Raw genomic sequence first — 20,076 nt, 5'->3', positions numbered from 1 at the left:
GTTGGATGGGGAGGTGCCCACATGGCTGAGGCCAGGCGTGAGCTGTTTCAGCTGCTGTGCCATGAGCCTGAATACTGGGCAGCAAGTAAAAGCCTTTTAATTCCCTTCTGATGAGTTACCTTGCATTCTGCTTGGGGGAGAAGCTTCTGGTGCAGCGTGTGGCTGGGACACGAGGCTCTGCCCAGCTCCAGCCACAGGATGGTTTGAGCCAAGCAGGGTCAGGCGAGCTTGGGGAGAGGCTGCGGGCACCATCGAGGTCTGCATCCCAGCTCGCTGGGCTGGGCTGGGCCTCTGGGGAGCCCCTTGTCTTGAGAGGCATCGCTGCCAGGCCCCCCACGCCTGGCGGGGACGGGTGCAGCTCAGCCGGGTCCCCCCCCCCCCATCCTGCCAGCGCTGGTTGCCGGAGGAGTGCTTACAGTATTTCCCTTTCACGAGTGCCTATGATACCCTTATTTTTGTCTGAGTTACTGCCCTGGGGAGGGGTTGGGGCTGCCAAGAGCCATTCTGGAGCCAAGCAGGTTTATTCCCATGGGATGTGCCAAGGGGACATCGCGCACATGGGTGCACCCATGCTATGGTGACCCCAGCTCAGCAGCTCCTCCTCTCCCTCTCCTCTTGCAGAGAACTGAATGTGGAGCCTTTAAAAATATTTTTGTTCCAGAATATATTTTGCATTAGTTGTAATAGATATTATAATGACTGTGCACCTTCTAAAGATTTATGATTTCAGGTTGCTGCTTGTAATAACCAACTCTTGTTATATCCAAGTTGTAATTAATATGTCTGATGTACAATTAAAAAGTCTTTTTTGTAACATCACTGGTTCTTTGTGGTACCAGGATTACTGAGTTTGGATGGCTGGGGGTCAGTGCTTTCTTCATGTGCTTTGGTCTTTTTTTTGCCAGACAACACACCCAGCTGGGATCCTGCTGCTCCTGACTTAGCACTGTAAAGTTTCCTGCTCTCAGAGCTCAGACCATTTTCCCTGTTACCTTCTTTCCCACATGTGCTACCCCTGATAGCTGATGGGTCCATGCAAACCTGTGGCCCAACACCCGCAAGGCTCCCTGTACTGCTTCTCCACTGCCCGAGATGAGCAGCTCAGAGCCAGCGGAGCATGGTTTGGCATCAGGCTGCAGGGAATTGCTGCAGAGCCCCAGGGGACCCTCCTGCCCTGCTCGCTGCAGATGCTGTGCCCACAAACTGCAACAACTCATGTGGCTGTGCAGGTAGGAACACTCCTGTTTATTCCTTTCCCTGTCACATAACTGACTTGGTTTTGGTTCATAAGTTACATCCAATGCACTACGTGAGCATCTTTTTACAAGGCTGAACTTGGCCTGGGTGGAAGGCAACCGTCCAGGCACAGGTGGGGGACACAGTACTGGGGCTGCACGTCCCCGCAGCCAGGCAATGCCCTGCTCTGGCTGGCACCTGGGTTCCCTGAACCGGCAGCAACTCAGCCTGGCTCAGCAGGAAGGGCACTGTCAGTGTGTGCTCTCGCTGGGGCTCCTGGCAAGTGCCTGCAGCCTCTGCTCAAGTTTGCTCTTTGCTTGGATTTTGTCAGACGAGCCAGCAGGCTGGATGACAGCAGGAGAAGGTGTGAGCCAGTGCCTCGTGGGGTGCCCGGCCACATCCTGCTGCCTGTGGGCTGGGGAAGCAGGAGGCAGAGCAGAGCAGATGCTGCGACAGCTGCTGCAGCAGAGCCAGGGAAGGGTCTCGGGCGCCAGCTGCAGGATTCCTGGGGGCTGCCAGGCCACGGCCACCACCTGGCTGCTGGGGGCCTGAAACATCCCCAGGTGCCATAGGGTCTTGACGTGAGCACCTCTGGGTATCCGTGGCTGCAACGCTGCAGCCCCTTGGCGCCCTTCCCTGCTGCCCCCAGGCTCAGTGCTCCCTGCAGCACAGCATCGGGCCAAGGAGGGGACATTTCAAGTACAAATGAAATTCCCAGTCCCAAGCTTCTGTGCCGTGGCAAACCCGCAGGGATACAAGCTGCCTCCCTGCGTGTGCCTGCACAGGGACACCAGCGGGACAAAGCGCGTTTTGTGGCGTCTCCCCGAAAGCAGGCTGGTTTCTGCACTTTTCCTTTAATCCCGTGGGACGTTTTCTTCTATCCATTTGAGGTAGAGAGGGTTTCCTTGGTCAATAGGCAGACTGATGACTTCGGGAATTTCAAAGGGGTGGATGGATCTGAAGTGGAACCAGATGCAGAGAACAGAGTCACGGACTCATCCCCGCGGCAGGAACAGCCCCGCGCCGGCTCGCAGGCGCAGGAAGCAGAGGTCTCTGCTTGCAGCGGTGCGTGTCAGCCATGCCCCATGCATCCCACCAACTTCAAAGCACCCGCCTCTCCTTTTTGCCATATGAGAATTTTGCTTTGAGTTTGGGGTTTACCACAGCCAACATCTGACTGCCAGGGGCCCTGGCTGTGCTTGGCGCTGGGGAGGGCAGGAAGCCTGTCGCGAGGCAGCCGGGCAGTGACCTGCGTGAGCAGGAGAAGCCCTCCTTGCTCCCAGTGCCTAGATGCTGGTTGGAGCCCAGCAGCTGATACTCCTGCCAACTGATTCTGAGCCGATGCAGTGTCTGGGTTTTTAGGGCTCGCAGGGTACCTCCTGCAGCACTTGAAACCCTCCTAGGTGGGACCTGGCTCGGGGTGTCTGAATCCCAAAGCCCAAGCATGAGGTGGCAGCGTACCTTGGCTGGAAACCCCCTGCTCCCTGGAGCCAGAGCCTCACCTGATGTAGTTGGACAATTCACCTATTTTGGATGTCCTTGTTTTCACTAACTGCAGAGAGCAAAAGAAAAAATAATAATTAAAAAAAATAATAATAATAAAAAAGAGAGAAATAAAGGGAGTGAGCAATCACGCGCACACAGCCCCAGTGCAGCAGCCAGCACTGGCGGTGGGACAGGAGCAACCCTAGGCTCTGCCCTGTGTCTGCCCCCATGCACCAGGCCAAGGGGCCGAGCCAAGCTGCTCCCCCTTGCCATACCCGCAGGGGGGTGCTTGAGGTCCGTGAGAGCCATCCCAAATCTCAGGCAGGTTGGTGCCTCCCTCCCCAAAACACCCTGCAGCCCCTTTCAGCTTGGTCTCTCTGGGATGTTTTATTTTTTTGTGACATAAGGAATTGTCACTTACCAGCAGTATTTCTGTTGATTCCTCCAGTTCCCCTTTCCAGAAATATCTGTATTTAAAAGAAAAGAATAATCAGCAAATAGAGCTATGGGTGCAGCCATGCTGATCCCCCTGGGGGGTTCAGTTTCCCTGCTTGGTGCTATCTGCACGTATCCCCTAATAATCTGCTGTCCTTGTGACTGAGCCCCCAGGTCCACAGCCCAGAGCCGCCCTCGCTGTGCCAGGCTTGAGGTTGCTGGGGGCAGCAGGACAAGGCAAGGTGAGGGGCTGGGACTGGGGCCAGGGGCTGTGATGTGGGCTCCTGGCTCCCCTCTTCCAGCAGGGCCAGACCAGGAGTGCTCCTACCGGCTGTTTTGGGGCTTTGCTCCTTAACCTCTCTAAAACAAGGGCAATCCCTTTGCATGGATGGCTGAGGATACCTACGGTGCGTGGCTGGCTTTATTCTGAGGTAAAAGATACCGTTCTTCCTTCCTGAAGGTGCTGCTTAATACTGCAAAAGCCTTTTCTGGTCCTTATCCTAGCTTCTTTTTAGGTCATCTACAAACAGGAGCTGCGTCCTCAGGACCACAAATCACCCTGCTAGATCTCTGTAGCTAAGTAACCAAGAAATAAATGGTCCCTGCTGGCTGTGAGAGCATCTGTGCTCCTTAATAAGCTCAGTGCACTTTGCACGGGTGAGGATCATCTCAGCCACCCCCAACAACAACCAGAATCAGCAGCCTCCTGCCAAGTGCCTCCTTGCCCCAGGAGCCTTGGGGGGGCCTCCTCCTCCTCCTCCTTCCCAGTGGCCCGGGGTTGCCTCCTCCTTTGGGAATCCCCAGCCCAACTTACAAGGCCGAGCTCTTCGGCAGGATGTTCACGTAGGCAGCCAGCCTCTTGTCCATGATGCCCCTGGGTGAAACAGGAGGGAGTTAGCGCCTGCCCCCGGCCCTGACAGCCGGGGCTGGGCTGGAAGCAGAGGGGTTTGTCTCCCAGCCACATATATACGCTGTCAAGCTGTGCTTCTTCCTCGCAGAGTGAACTAAATGTGGGACTTGTTAATTTAACAACATCAAGGGTTTTCTACCCCAAATGTCCTAGAAATCCAAAGCCTAAATAAACTCCTTCCCCCGTGCTTCCTCCTTTAGTTGTGGGCTGTTTTGTTACTGCAGAGCTGCTTGCTTTGCCAGCACAAGTGGTATTTACATGATTAAATAGTATTGAAGCAAACTCAGGGTGGATTTTTGGAAGAACTAGGTCAAACGTTGTATTTGCTGGCCACAACAATGTCTGGGCCCTTCTCTCGGTGGTGGCAGCCTCGTCCCTCCTGCTGGTGCCTTCACCTTTCTTTAATGCTGGCCTTGCTGGGAATTGTTCTGTACCGAGGGCCTGAACAGTGCAAACGTTGAACTACTGAATGATCTTGAACTGCAGAGAAGATGACGGTTATTAGATGTGGGAAGGCTCAATTCAACACCCTGCAAAAATTAACCCTTAGTGAGGTAAAGAATTAAACCCATTCTGGTTAACTGCTGCTTCAGTCCTTACATCCAGGTTATGATACAGGCTGAAGGTGATGACAAAACAAAGTATGAGAAATCGTAGCTTTCAAAAAGACGTTATGAACTGTAAAATGACAGACTTGGTCAGTGGCCAGTGTGCTGCAGGAGACGAGCAGAAGACAGCCCGGCAGGGTGCTAATGTGCAGTTGCATCATGTATTGTAATCTGGCCTCCGACCCAGAAGGAAAGCCGAGCTCTTGTCTGAACATGTATTAGCTCCCTTGCACATCGGTGTTAGCAGCCTGCCCTCTCTGTCCTTTTGCAGCACTTCATACCTTGCCCAGGTGAGCCTGTGGGGCGCAGGGAGGCAGCGGGAGCAGCCCGGGAGCTGCGAGGAAGCAGCTCTTCCCGTGGCTCTTAAACAGCCTTGCCACTGCAGCAGTAACTCTGGTCATGATGATGATCTTTGGGGTCTCGAGTGGTCTCCAGAATTTTCCTCCTGGTCTGTGGCTGCCAGGTGTTGTGGCGGGGAGGCTCTGGGGGAGCGGCAGCGTGGCCGATGGATTGCTGAAACTGATGCTGTGGGAAGGAACCCTACAGCAGCGCCGTCAGAAGGTCACAGGATGGGTAAGTCCCTGGCAGTGCTCCCACAAACCCAGCAGCACCCCGAGACACCTGGGGAGGGAACAACTAAGTTCACTGGTGCACGGCCACAGCTCAGTCACCGGTTGGGTTTCATGCCAAAGCCCGGCAGGGCGGTGGAGCTGGGCGTCCCTCTGCTGAGGGGCCGCGGCCTGGGAGGACGGCTGTCCCCGCAGGCCCCGGTTGTTTGCTCTAACCACGTGTAGCCAGCACGAGTCATTTAATGCTTGTAAAGCATCTTGAGTTAATCTGTGGACCAACAAACTGCAGCGGCGCACACGGAGATATCCCCGCTGCGTTTATCATGTAAGACACATGGCGCAAATCACTTTGTTTTGCCATCTGCAACTTCCAAGCCATTTGAGCGCAGGAGCCTTTGCGATTTGGGTGAGTAGCTCCTAATTACTTCTGCTTTGCCCCAATAAATGGTGATCTTAACCGATATCTTGAACTTTGTTCCAGCAAGCTGAGCGGAGATGAGCAGCCACCATGGTAACGGGAAGCATCATAAGAAGCTGAACGTGGTCTGTGGAAAACGTCTGCATAATAGATGATATCTTTGGGTTGGGTACTTAATGTGTGCTTCTTTGTCCCTGCCTCACTAAACTATAGGCTCTCAAATGAGACAAATAAAATATTAATAAGCAGAAAAGCCAAGAAAAAGATACACACAAGTCTAAGGCAGAGCCAGAGGCTCACGGGCTGCTCAGGTGTTAGATGAGCTACGTGAGATGCAAGCGGCCGCACCGTCCAGCCCGGAGGGGCCAACTTCTCAGAGCAGGCACAGGGGAGAGGCTGGATTTCCTGGGTGGGCCAGGGCTCTCTTCTGAGGATTTTAAGTTATCCCATCCAGATAAACTGCAAATGAACAAGCCAGGTGCTGAATTTTACCTATAGCTAGTCTGCTTTCACAAACCCTGAACTTTTCCTTAAAACCAGCAGACAATTTCCTTGCAGGCTGATCCTTCAAAGTGATTGCTCCTCCATTGAGCAACATGAAGGACGAATAGACATGACAGTACCAGGAAAACGGTGGGTGGGAAAATGAGCGTAGAAGCCCTGTGTCATCCTTTACAACTGTTAGTCACCCCTCCAAATTCCAGAACAAAAGAAAAATTACTCCACCAGTAAAAATGCAACCAGAGTACATAAATCTCAGCAACGGGCTGTGATTTATTTCCTCTCCCTTCCTTGCGCGATAATGATCAAAGAGCGGAAAACTTTTGCAAAGCTGTTAAGATCAAAAATTTTCAGGAACTGAGGGATCTTTTCAGCAGTCACGTACAGTTACTCATTTTTTCAGAGGACATCCAGCACAAATATAATTCTAGTTGAATTTCTTAATACAGTTGAAGTATTTAAGGTGACACAAAATCTCTTTCAGTAGCCAGTCAGCTCCTGAGTGGCTGCTTGGGAACGGTCAGCTATTACAGAAGACAGGGAGAGTTTTTGGCAAGCAGGAGCGCAGCAGGAAAAACAGCTCACAGGAGGTGTTGCAGGAAACTTAATGGTCCATCATAAACATTTCCCCAGTCAACACAGTTTCAGTAATTTGAACAAACCATCTATTGAGTCAGGGACTGACGGCTATGTGGAAAAACTGCATGCAAAACATCGTGCAATGCAAGTCATACACTGAAAGAGGAAAAAAAATCAAGGTAAAGCCCTCATTCCTTGAAGTTTGTTTGGTGAGCAGCACGCAGGCTTTCAGGTGGTATCTCACAAGTGCCTGCTCTGTGTTTTCTGTGGACCACTTCTGTTTTTATTTATTTTTATGTTAGTGCACTCTGCTTTATCGGTTTCCATAAACACTTATCCTGGAAGTTGTTAACTTTGTTGTTCAGAGAAGAAAGAAGACTATAGCACATCAGAGAACATGGGGCTGGGGCTTAATTCATCTGAGGACCCAGAGATTTAAGGCCATAGCTTTAAAACTGATCTTGGAAATGAAAGGCAATGGAATAAATTAAGAATTAGCTTGATGTGTTACTGTGGCACTGACTTCAGAGGTAATTGTCAGCTTGCTTTTAGAAAGCACAGCTCTTGTTAAGTGGATATGTGATACAGAGGGAGAGAACGAGAGGGAGTATAGGAGAAAAGGAACACCTTCCGGGCAGAAATGTGAAACCCCTAAACCAGCAGAGAAGTGCAGCTCCTCTCAAGGGACAAGGAAAAGCTTTATTCCATGAAAAGCTACTTTCGAATAATTCAAGCAGACAAGCAGGGGAAATTTCTCCGTACCTTGCAATATCCTTGGCAATCTGCTCGTTGAGACAGTTGATGAAGGCAATGGAGTGGGTCCCAGAGATGTAGCTGCCAGTGACAGCAGCGTGCATCTGGAGAGCAAGACTTTTCAGCACTGGATACATCAGTAAAGACAGAGTCATCACCTAAAATGCAAAATATGAGTGCTGTTGTAAAGTAAAATGTTGCATTTCCTAAAAATAAGCATTTACCTTACCTCTGGTTCAAAGGAAGTTTCCAGCCTTATTTCCAACCTTATTTCTTTCTCCATTACAGTAATGCTCATTGTAATTTAAGTGAAAACATACTCACGGAGAGATTTATTCCCCTACAATGGGGCCAATCTAATACTCTGCCAAGCTGCCTCTGTTAAACCGTGTTTCTGTTTCAAAAAGGAGCAAGAAGGGAACCACACAAGGCTTGGCTCCCACACTAGGCACATCTACTTTCCTGCTCAGGACACATCCTACAACTGTCCACTTGCTGTACATCCAGGGTGTGATACCATTGACACCTCTGGGAAAGAGGGGGGATGGAGCCTCTGCCTTGCTGGGGATGTGGAAGGAGGAAAGCAGTATTTCCAGAAGAGGTGGGAGTCTGGATAATACATTCTGTGCAGGCTCTGGAGAGCTTTAGTCCTTTCCTGCAAACCCAGGACAATTACCGCATTCTGCTGACAGATGCTTCACAGTCCACCCAGGCTATCATGCAGCCCTCGCGTAGCAGGCAAGGGAGGACAGGACTTAAATGCAGGTTTAAAGTTCATTTCATCTTAATTAACAGATAAGAATAGTACAGTCAAATTCAATCCTTTCAGGCACAGAAATCCTAATTGACACAGCCCGAGCCTGTAGGGCTGCAGAAACAGTACTGCTCTTTCCATGTGCTGCCAGTACAGTGGCAACAAGTTGTTTTGCTGTACATCACATCCCATTCCTGGCAAGCCCCTTGGCTGCTCTTTCTACTCACATGCCACAAACATGGTCACACAGAAATTTAGTACATAAATTATCTCAGCCGGGACGTTGCTGAAATAGCAAGGTTAATTTGGTGTGCTGAGTAACAGCAAAAGGATGGGTGCCTGCGCCCTGGGTTGCCGCACTCGCTGTCGCTGCACAGCTGCTCTTCTCTTTGTCTCTTGTCTTGTTTTTTAAATAAACAGCATCTGGCCCTTAGTCAGCGACACTGATAAAAAGGTTTTGATCAGACTAAGAAGATACTCTTTTTTTTTTTTTTTTCCTTATTTCCACCCTCTGAAAAATCTCCCATTACAGGGCTAATGTCAGAGATTTTTTTCTTTCAAGATTGAATTAAAAAAAAATCTCTCGTCACCACAAAGACAGGAAGTCTTTTCTGTTTGTAAAATGACCAATGTTCTTTATTAGTTGTCTCCTCTTTTTCAATCCATTTGAGGGAATACTCTTTATTATCACGCGGTTTCTCATAATAATTTTTAGAGCTTCTTTTGTGTTCTTTTTTTTCCACTAAGCCATTTAAAAAAGTACTACGCAACAAATCCCAGAACCCGCTCGGATAGTTGCAAGCCAGGCAGAGATATGCTGGTGTATCTACTTTTCCAGATTAGGATGTAATCATGTTCTCTGCTTAGGAAAAAAACCTGACCCGTTCAGCATGGCAATCATTAATCTTCTTGGAAGATGTGTGTGCATGTGATGAGAAAATCCCCGTGAACACTTGTATTGAATAGAAATATAAGTGACTACCCTCTTGTTTTTTGTTTGTTGATGTTTTGTTGTTGTTATTTGTTTTCTGAAAAGAAAGATTACAACACTTTTTTTGCTTGTTTTTTCTCAGTATAGCTGCATTTGCCAAGGAATGGTGCAAAAGTGAAGAATTGAAACTTCGGCATTCCCACCTGATAAACCAAATGTACTCATGACTGCCAAAATGTCAAAGCGAACAAAGCTGACAAACCTACTGTGCGATTGTATTTCACTGAAAAGCACTGACTGGCACAATGACAGCCGAGTTTACAGAGACTAAGATATTTGCAAGATTTATTTGTTTAGGCTTTGGCGAACCACAAACAGCTTCGGGGATCAAAATCACCAGGTTAGGGCTTTCCCTAAACGCCTCTAGCTTGGACGAGATACTGTACAAAAACCAGAACAGAAAAACAAACAAACAAACAACACCGCAGCTGGTGGAAACCCTCAGGCTCCCTCAGCACGAGTGGAAACAAACCCCCAAATTCGCTCTGCGACAACGCCTTCGCCCCTTCCCTTCCGTGCACCCCCGGGCTTCGGCTGCCCCCCCGGCTGCCCCCGCTGCCCGCCCGGGCTCCCACTTACCAGCAGCACCGTGCCGCGGCCCGGCCGGGGGCAGCCCTGGGCGGCGGGCAGGGGGCAGCGCTGGCTCAGCGCCTCCATCGGCCCGGCCGGGAGGGAGCCGCGTCCCCGCCGAGCCGCCACCTGCTCTGCCCGGCCCGGGGCCGCTGCCCGGGGTGGGGGGAGCCCGGCCATGGCTCCTCCTCCGCGGCCTGCGGGCGGCTGCTGCCCGGCGGGGCTGGGGCACGGAGCGGCCATCCCCCGGCTTCATCCTGCCGGCCCTTGGGGTTTTGTGATTTTTGGGGTTGTTAGTTTGGGGGTTTGGGGTTGCGCTTTTTTGGGGGGTGTTTGCTTTGGGTTTTATGGTTTCGGGGTTTTGCTTTTTTGGGTTGTTTGCTTTGGTTTTGCTTTATGGCTTTTGGGGTTTTGGTTTTTGGGTTTTACTTTTTGGGTTTTGTTTCCCCTCAGACTTATTTTGTTTTTATTTATTTATTTATTTATTTATTTATTTATTTATAGACTTAACATTCTCGGTGCTTTGCACTCTTTGGGCACAAACTGACAGAAAGCCGGTACGCTGTCCGGACCTGACACATTTAACACCACTCCCACCAGCCAGGGAGCAGCGAGGGGCTGCCTTCTGCCCCTCGGTACCCCCGGGGTGCCTACTCTCCGCCTCGGCCCCTCGAGGGGTCGCAGAGGCCCCCCGGCGGCACCCGGCACCCCACACCCGCCCCACAGCCCCGGGCCGGGCCGGGCCAGGCCGCGCCGGCCCCCGCCGTCTCCTAGCAACGCCCCCCGCGCTGCCGCCCAATGGCAGCGCCCAGCGGCGGCGGAGCCCCCACGGGGCGGGTGGCGGCCGCCATTTTGTTTCCGGCGGAGGCGGACGCGAAAGGAGCCCTTAGCGACGGCGCGCGGTTGCCAGGGGCGGCGGCGGGCCCCGGGGCGGCGCTGCCAAGATGGCGGAGGCGGTGGCGGAGCTGCTGGAGCGGGCGGCGCGGCGGGGGGGCGCCGCTGGAGGAGCTGCGGGCCCTGCGGCTGGCCCTGCAGGCCGTGCCGCCCGCCGCCCTCCGCGCCCGCCTCAGCGACGACCACCTGGGAGCGCTCTTCGCCCTCCTCAGCGTCAATGACCGGTGAGCGGCGGCCCGGCCTAGGCCTGTCCTGTCATGCCCTGCTGCCTCCCCTCACCCCTTCCCTCTGAGCGCCTCTTGCTGCCCTCTGTCCCCTTCCCTGGCCTCCTCCGCGGAGGCACAGACGAGGAGGTGGTGCTGAAGGCCTCGTGTCTGTTCTCTGTCCTGCCCAGGGAGCAGGTTTCTACGTGTGTTGCCATCCTGGAGAGGCTCCTGCAGGCCCTGGACCCGCTCTACATCATCCAGAACCTGAAAGAAGAGCTGCAGAAAGGGCTTTTCCACCCCGACGACTCTGTGAAAATCCTCACCGTATCTCAGGTACAGGTTTTGCTCCAGGGTGGGACAGAGCTGCATCTTAGGCCAGGCTAGGTTTGTCCCAACCTGTTATTGGTGTTCTGTGGCCTAAATTGTGATAAAAACACTACATCGTGTGTTATCTGCAGGCTTGTGCTCTTATACGTGGTTTTGGATAGTTACTGTGCAACATGTCAGTATATAATGCTTCGTGATGTATCTATTAAGCGTAATATATGAAGCTACGTCTTGACAGAAGTAACCTGTAACTGAATCTTCTGTTTATTGTGGGCTGTCGTGTGTTCTGGGTAAGGCATTCTAAGCCAGCGCTGACGGCAGGTGCTGTAAGAACTAAATGTAGCAACATCTTAATATTCGGGATACTTAGAACAAGATCGGGAAAACCCTGGGGAGGAAAAGGCTTAACCGAGTTGGTATTTGTTGCATTGAGTTCAAAGAACAGAACTGTGTCACGGTGTAGTTTGGGATGGAGCTCTAGTAGTTTCAGGTCCAGTCCCCAGCTTACAGCGGGCTGCTCAGGGTGTTGTCCAGCTGAGTTCTGGGTGTTTCCAAAAATGGTGATTCCATCTGTCGGGATAGCTATTCTAGTGCTGGCATGTCTGCATGGAAAAAGTTTGTTTTGGTATTATTCAGCATCGCTACTTAATATTTCCTGTAGATTGGGAGGATTGTTGAAAATTCGGATGCTGTTAGAGAAATTCTCAGCAGTCCCGAACTGTTACGGCAAATAATAAATTGCATTGGTGGAGAGAAAATAGCAGTGGCTAAAGAGGTAAGCATTGCTTTCTTTTTTTCTTCCTTTACAAATGGATGCAGACATGGGACAGGATGCTTTTTCTCCTGTTATTGAGCTGGCAGCCTTCGCTCTCCTTTAAAGAAAGGAGAGATCGTGTTGCTTGAAATATGTTTTAATCACAGAGGCGGCTTAAGCCCAGAAGTTTCTTAGATGTGATTTAAAAATTTTACTCAAACCTGTTGTCTTCCAGTAGCTGTTGATGAACTTAGAGGTCTGCATTTGATGCCAGAGGCTTGTATCACAGTAGCCATAGCTAGCCCTTGTCAGTGATACGATCATCTTCGTTGAAAAGTGAATGAAAACTAGAATTTTAGATGCTTAACGTGATTTAATGTGCTCATAAAGAACACTGAAACTGTCTGATCGTTCTGAATTTTCTTCCCTTTGTGTTACAGTAAGCTACTGTTTTTGTTTACAGGCCATCAAATCTCTCTCAAGGATAGCGCAGACACAAGAGGGCTTGGAGGCTTTATTTGTGAGCAGTTTGTTGAGCGACTTGAAAAATGTCATGGCGATGAGTGACGTTGTTCGATACAGAGTGTATGAGGTAGGAGTGACATCGAAGTCCTTCTGATTGAAGTTGTTCTGCACTTCTCTTGGACTGTGGTTCTGAATTGCAGTCTGGATTTTACAACTTGGATTTAAGTTAGCATTCATTACTTTTTAACTGCTTCACAAAGCTTTCTTCATGTCTATGCTTCGTTGAGACTAGGAGGGAGCAGGAAGGGTACAGCACTGTTGGTCCTCAAGTAATGTCAGAAGTTCTCAGTTTATGGTATGGAAGTGTGAAGTCCTATTCACATCTTTTGTTTTCTAACTTGTGGTGCTTAGAACATTGGAGGGGCGACACAGAATTACTAAAGATGCAATTAATTGCTTGCTACTCTGAAAGTAAGGGTAAAATACCATCTGTGACCTCATTACCACTGGAGGTAAAGAGCTATTGAAAGCTCAGAAGGAGGAAGAGACAAGATGCTAAGTGTTGATCTAGATACGTATGGCAAAAGAGAAATAATACGGTTTAGCTATTCTAGAGCTTAATGGACATAGCAGTGACGATCCCTTGAAGACAGTTTGAATAGAATCAAATGTCAACTTGGAATGCTCTATGAGCCTGTTTCAGACAAACATTTAGATAAATACAGAATTTCATGTTTTCATAACCTAGTATTTAAATAATCCGTATTTTAAGATGAATTTGGTCGTTATTGTGAATTGTTAACATTACAATGTTTTTATAAACCAGCCTTTTCCCCCCCTGTGCTTTTATTTAGTTAATTGTTGAGATTTCTTCGGTGTCAGCAGATTCACTCAGTTACTGTGCAAACAGTGGGTTGATATCGGACTTAATTGGCGAGCTGACTGGAGATGATGTACTGGTCAGGTATGTTACAGTGAGTTTGACATTTCCCCAGTTGCTAAACAGTGATTGTTTGGTCTTAAAATAACTCTCTTTAAACACAGTTGTGTTTGTTTCTCATCGAACCCTTTACATTTGAGAACCAGGATGAAATTTCCGCGATGTGCTGTGGTAGTTGTGCTGTCGGGTTGCAAAGTAAATCCTCCTGGGAAGTTGCCTTCCTTTAGGTGTATCATCAGAAAGCAGAGTGAGCTTGGACGAGTGTTTCACAGCTGTGGTTTTGTTTTTGTTTGTCTTCTTTGGTTGCTTGTTGTTTCGTAAGGGTAGAAAAACTTTATATGTTTTCTTAGTCTCTCTGTACTTCAGAAATCTGTCTGAAGGAGGCCAAATGAACTTTCTGTCTGTTACAGAGCCACGTGTATAGAGATGGTGACCTCGCTGGCACATACCCCGCATGGACGTCAGTACCTTGCTCAACAAGGAGTTATTGATAAAATTTCAAACATCATCATCGGTGCAGAGTCTGATCCTTTCTCAGGCTTCTACTTACCAGGTTACATCATGCATTTCTTATTTCCACTGGTAACTGCTTGCATTCATTTATATGTTAAACTGGGAGGACTACTAAGCCTCTGTTTTGAAGGCTCATGAATTTCTGAGTAGCAGAACACATGTTGGACACGCACAGCATGCTGAAGGACAGTCTAATACATGAATCATTCATTTAGAGTGGGTAGCAAAGGTAAGATCTGAAGAGACTGTACCAGAGGTGTGAAGTTTGTGTTCTTGTAGAGTTGTTTTTTAAGAAGACAGAAGTTACATCACGAATTAAGTAACTTTTAAAAGTTATATCTTGTCATAGAAAAGCTGTACTCACCTGGACTGTGCAAAGACTACATCCAGGTTGTGATGCTATCTTTTATAGTCTTAAGACTCCTCTGGCTTCTTCCTTAGCTCTGTGCCTTTCACAAACAGTGTTTGCATTTAATAGTGAAACAATTAAATACAATAGTGAAACAAATACAATACTGGAACAATTAAATATTTAGTGAAACAAATTGTTTCACAATAGTGAAACAATTAAATACAATTATCAGTGAATAGGTCTTAAGTTCTTGTATCATTAATTTTGATGTTTTTATGTTGTTGTTACTGCACTCTGAAGAGTTTTGTCTTGTTCTATCAGGTTTTGTTAAATTTTTTGGAAATCTGGCTATTGTAGATAGCCCACAGCAGATCTGCGAACGATACCCTGTCTTCATGGAAAAAGTCTTTGAAATGGCAGAAAGTCATGATCCAACCATGATTGGAGTGGCTGTGGACACCCTGGGAATCCTGGGGTCAACTGTAGAAGGCAAACAAGTTTTACAGAAAACTAGTTAGTATGATTTTTTCCTTTAACAAAATGTTCTCAATATATCATACAGGAGCAAGCTGCTAGTGGTATAATAGGAAAAAATAATTGAAAAACATTTGTCTAATAATCAAGGGGGTCTCTTTGAATAGCCGTGGTATAGCAGATAAGATGTCTTTTAATAGCGTTGCCAGGCATGGCAGTGTGAAATGCCTGGCAGTGAGAATTCTGGTATCAAAAGTGCGATTCAAGTTACTCCTTTCCAGTGAAGTGCATCGTATGAATCATCGGTAGTCTTGTAATTTTAGCTTCCTTTGTTTCTACTTACGGCACGGCCTTTTCACCAGGGTTAGAAATGGAATAGCACTTTCCTTACAGGCTGCATGTATTTTCTTAATATAAAATGGTTCAGAGGATTGAAAGTAGGTGATAATTCTTCTGTTGTTTGGTTTTGCTGATTGTCTGAAGTGGAAAAACTTTTCTAATTGCAATATAATCACATCCATACTAGGGTCTGTACTTCCCTCGATGACTCAATTATCTGCGACAAATAACTTCCTTTCTGACAATCTTTGGATAGTCTAGAGAATGACATAAAGCTTTGTATTCATCTACCGTAGGTCCGTATGAAGCAAAAAGAATCTTTACTCTTTTTATGATAGTGGATCAAAAGCAAACCTTCCTCAGGTTTTATATACAACCTTTATATACTCTTTCTACCAGTTAATGTAGTATAATGTGAATGATTAGTAAAATTGTACTTTTTTCTAAGGTCTATCTGAATTACTTGAAACTACATTTTCTTTTCCCCAAAGGAAGCAGATTTCAAAATCTGTTAAACAAAATAGGGCACCAGGCAAAGAATGCCCCCACGGAGCTACGACTTCGATGTTTGGATGCCATTTCCTCTCTTCTTTACTTGCCCGTATGTTTTTTTGTTTTGTTTTTAAAATCTGTAAGAATGAAATAATTGTGCATCTCGTTAATTGTGTGAAGACTTTCTGCAGCATTTAGCTTAGGTGGTAGTGGTAGTACTTTTTAGTACGGTGAGTCATTAACTTTACTGTTTTGAAGTTCCCTGATTTGTTTGCCTAAAGTTTGAGTTTTTAAGAGACCACGTACTATGAAATTTGTTTATAAAACTTGAGGTCGATGTATTGTTAGCAAAGGAATGAGAGTAAACAGCTGAATATTCTTGTGCTTTAAAGGCAAGCTGCTCTGTCTGTATGTTCTTTAGATTCAGTGACCTGGCTTCAGTAATGCAGCTCTAAGTGAGCAGTTCTTGTTCATCTTGCGTTACTGTACTCCAGCACAGCACTTCTCTCGTGTATTAAAGTCAGTTTAACTCTGTGATCCAAGTTAAATGAAATGTAGATAGCTATTTCTTCATTTGTGAAAATGTGTTGAAAACATAAGGTATTTCAGTTTATTTCACTGATGGTTTGTTTTAAATAATTTAAACTTTTGAGCATTTACTCGAAGCCTGAAATTGATTTATAATCCTCACCAAACTCTTTCATTTCTGTATATATGTAGCCAGAGCAGCAGACAGAAGACCTTTTAAGAATGACTGAATCATGGTTCACATCCTTGTCTAGCCAGCCATTGGAACTCTTCAGGAATATCAGTACTCAGCCGTTCCCTGATCTCCACTGTGGGGCGTTAAGAGTATTTACTGTAAGTCTCTTTGTCTTTTTAAAGATCAGGTAGTGAATTGAATTGTACTCAGCCTCACATTTTTCAGTGGCAGTCACACGTTTTTGGTTTTTGTTTTGTGTTTTTGGAGTCCTGAAGCAGTCAGAAGTAATGTCACTTGCATTCACCATTTAAATAACGGGTGATGTGTGCAGTACTTATTTTCTTATAAACTTTAATAAAAATAATAAAAAGCACTGTATTGTAGGTCACTGCCTTGATAATTCACTTAAAATGTTAAAGAGAAGCACTGCACTGTACTTGGTTTCCAGTGATGAATACTGCTGCTCATGTGGTGGTTGTGGAATTACCGTGTAGAATGAATATCTCACTTTGTTTTTTCCTGTTCTTTGACTTTTAGCTTAACAGCCTTCCGTGTAACTGTTTATTGGGTGTTTTCTGAAATGAGGTGTTCTTCCCCCTATTTTTGTCTTTGCATATAGGCTATTGCAAATCAACCGTGGGCGCAGAAGTTGATGCTGAACAGTCCAGGATTTGTGGAATACATCGTAGACAGATCTGTGGAACCTGATAAAGCTTCGAAGGATGCCAAATATGAACTGGTTAAGGCCCTTGTAAACTCCAAAACAATTGCGGAAATTTTTGGAAATCAGTATTACTTGAGGCTTAGGGCTTACTTGCGTGAAGGCCCCTATTATGCTAAGGCAGTTTCTACTACAGCTGTGGAAGGAGCAGAATAATATCACTGATGTCTTGGTTCCCCTTCTTACAAACCACGTTACTGAAATCAATATTAAGATGTAAGGTGTAAAGGCTCTCCACACGGGAGTCATCTTAGATGTCTCTTTAAAGGAACACGAAGCACTTTGACTCTGTTTGAAATGAGAGTCATGAGAGCAAATCAAAACCTATAGGGCACGGTGTAATTTTCCACAGAATCTCATGGCAGAAATTCTCTGTATACTGTCCTGAGACAAGTAAACAAGGTAAGCATCCTATCAACTGCTGGCTGTTTTATTTTGCAGAAGTTATCAGTGTTTACTTAAAACTGTTCTTGGGTTTGGAATTCCTATCATGTTTTCTCAGTAGATCACAGGTTAATTGGAAAAAAAAAAAAAAAAAGCCAAAAAACCTTGAGGTTTGTAACCTCTGATGCTGCCATGGTTTCTCTTTTTAAAAATTTGTATTATTACTTTTTTTCTATCTGCTGAAGTTGGCCCTTGCATAGAAAACACTTTTAGCTAGATGTAGTTCTGCCAGAAACTCAGGTGGTAAGAAAAAGCTAGTAATATTCTGTCCACACGAGGGAGTACAAACTGGCTTCTCTTCTCTCATCAACTTGCTGGATGTAAGTCTTGTTTGAATAGGTCCTAAATATTGTTTACATTTTATACTGAGGATTACAAAAAAAAAAAAAACACAAAAAAACGCTTAGCCCTTTTTAAAAACAAGTGAAAGCAAACTCTAGTGTATAAAACCAAACTGGGAGCTTTGTGTCATTAGCTGTCGCTTTTCAGCAAGTAAACTGAGCTGCCAAAGGAGCATGAGCTACAAATCTACTTCAGAACCAAATCTTACAGTTTACACTTTTTTTATCAAAGATGATTTTTTTAATTTAAGTGTTATATAAAAAAAGTACCGATCTTATTTACCTGAATTGGAATAAAAGGGGTAAGAACATTAAAGCTTTCATGTTTAAAGGCATGAACTGAACTAGGAGGCTATAAATGTACCTCGTGAGGCTTTGTCTCCCTCTGGAGATGGTCATCTAGTGTGCGGGTGAGGTACAGGACCTGCGATGTGTTGGTCCATAAACAAAGACCACAGTGTACTTTATACAAAAGGTTTATATTGTTTTAGCTGAGAATGTAAGACACAAATCTGGGGATGAGTTGGGGGGAGCATAATATAACATGAATATAACATGAATTAACTACTTCGGGGCTTGCTTCAGTAGTGTATTAAGTCGGGCATGCCTCTTTGGAAAGTACTTGCCCTGTGTCCCTGCTCTGCCAAGTGAAATGGGATGATTTAGTCATGCAGAAACCCTTTTATTGCTTGTAGTAGCTTCGGGCTGCAGCAGAGGTGATAGCATTGCCTCCCAAAAAATTGCTGGCAAGGAATTGAAATGGGCTGAGAGAAGCAGGGTAGCTGGGGAAAATCTGTTGATGTTTAATAAACTATCTGAATGCAGGTGATCTGCTTCGTTGCTTATGACCTAATACGTGCAAAAAGTTGTCATCCAACATTATCCTGCTGCTCACACTTTCATTCTAAATGTGCATAATAAACGTCTGCTAGCGAAAAAGGCAGTATGTAGTGTCTTGTTTGTGAGCTAGGGGAGCACAGAAGTTCAATGAATCTCAGTATCCAGAAAAACATGAAAGTGCTAAAAAGGAGATGGAAAGGATATAGAAATCCTTGGTTTGCACTTTTATTGGGCAGTTCAGCTTGGTTATTTTGGGTGGCTTTGTGTGCAGGTAGCTCTCTATGAGCTAAAATCTCAGCAAAAGAAACATATAAGCCTTTTCTGCAATTCATGAGTCTCTTCTGTGCATGTTTTCAGTTGTTGCTTAAGAAAGCTGCTGTGTGCCAAGTCTTTAACATCTGTTTTGCATGGTACATGTGCCAAATAAAATATTTTAAAATACACAGAGGTGCCAAACAAGGGGATTTTTATGGATGCACGTGCACTTTTTGTTGAGCTCAGGCTCTTACCCCTTGTTATCTACATGTATTCGTTATATGTCAATACGTTCTGTCTATAGCCATATGGTTTACGTGGTGCCAGTGGTGTATCTTGTGTAAAAAGGAAAACTCAATTGCTTGCCCCCCTGCGTAACGCAATGGTGGGGATGATGAAGGCAAAAGCAGAAATGAAATGATGGAGAATGAGGATTGAGGTAATGTGGTAAACTCTGTGAATTTGATTTAAAACCAAGCAAAACAAACAACAAAAAAAAACACTAAAAATCTTAACATCAGTTGACCCTGGTTAACAAGCAGCATAACTTGATACTTGAGAACTGTGGAGTTTTGGAGCCCACCTCTGATTCTTTCAGTCACACCAGAAAGAGTAGATGGGATCCTCAGAGGTATGTGTGTCCCCTTTCCGTGTGTGTCTGTCACAATTCTAGCACATCTGTCCAGCTAATCTTTTGGCTTCTGAAGGAGCTGCTATGGAAGAGTTAATATAGAGGGTGCAGGCATGGGTGGGGTTGTGCTCTCTGTGACTGGTTCCTGATTTAGGGAATTTCTACATTTCTAATGAGCTTGGCGTTACCAGCCCACTGGTGAATTTGTTCTGACTTTGTTGCTGACCCCGTAATGTTACAGCATGGAGATGTTATATCAGTGTCTCTCTGCTGTGCACGGCAAGTACAGCATTGTTTAACAGGTAAGTCAGATTTCTGGTCTGGAACCTCCCCAGGCTGTTTACCTTAGCAATTCCCTTGACAGTTCAATGTCTGTTGCCGCTCTAAGATGTTCTGTGGTTTCAGTGGTACTGCAAAACAGGCTGTTCAGAAATAGCTCCCCTTCCTTGGATGAAGAATTTCCCCTTTGTTACAAAATACTGTGGAAAGAGGTGACGTCTAGCTCACTTGAATCAGATCAAAATACAGTTGTGGGGTCAATTAGAGGCCTTCAGATGTCTGGAAAACACACTACAG

General features: G+C 46.4%; 2 protein-coding genes across 2 annotated transcripts; one reads left to right on the top strand and one right to left on the bottom strand.

Moving 5' to 3' along the window:
- Positions 1-811: 811 nt before the first annotated feature.
- Positions 812-10,006, bottom strand: CUTA (cutA divalent cation tolerance homolog). The gene is made up of 6 exons (XM_035341827.1): positions 9,819-10,006; positions 7,504-7,652; positions 3,971-4,030; positions 3,143-3,188; positions 2,739-2,788; positions 812-2,193 (listed from the first exon to the last, which is right to left on the bottom strand). The coding sequence occupies exons 1-6, from the start codon at positions 9,987-9,989 to the stop codon at positions 2,091-2,093; spliced, it is 579 nt and encodes a 192-aa protein (XP_035197718.1). The 5' UTR covers positions 9,990-10,006; the 3' UTR covers positions 812-2,090.
- Positions 10,007-10,738: 732 nt separating this feature from the next.
- Positions 10,739-18,717, top strand: PSMD5 (proteasome 26S subunit, non-ATPase 5). Its single transcript, XM_035341732.1, is given in 11 exon segments — positions 10,739-10,798; positions 10,800-10,927; positions 11,098-11,242; positions 11,898-12,011; positions 12,454-12,582; positions 13,310-13,419; positions 13,806-13,948; positions 14,582-14,773; positions 15,565-15,674; positions 16,286-16,426; positions 16,888-18,717. Coding segments are annotated over 11 exon segments (1,515 nt in total). The 5' UTR covers positions 10,739-10,753; the 3' UTR covers positions 17,146-18,717.
- Positions 18,718-20,076: the final 1,359 nt, after the last annotated feature.

Source organism: Oxyura jamaicensis, chromosome 17 (assembly GCF_011077185.1).
Source record: "Oxyura jamaicensis isolate SHBP4307 breed ruddy duck chromosome 17, BPBGC_Ojam_1.0, whole genome shotgun sequence".
NCBI classification, from domain to species: Eukaryota; Metazoa; Chordata; class Aves; order Anseriformes; family Anatidae; genus Oxyura; species Oxyura jamaicensis.
Note: the sequence above shows the minus strand (reverse complement) of the source record. Positions and strands in the feature narration are given on the sequence as shown.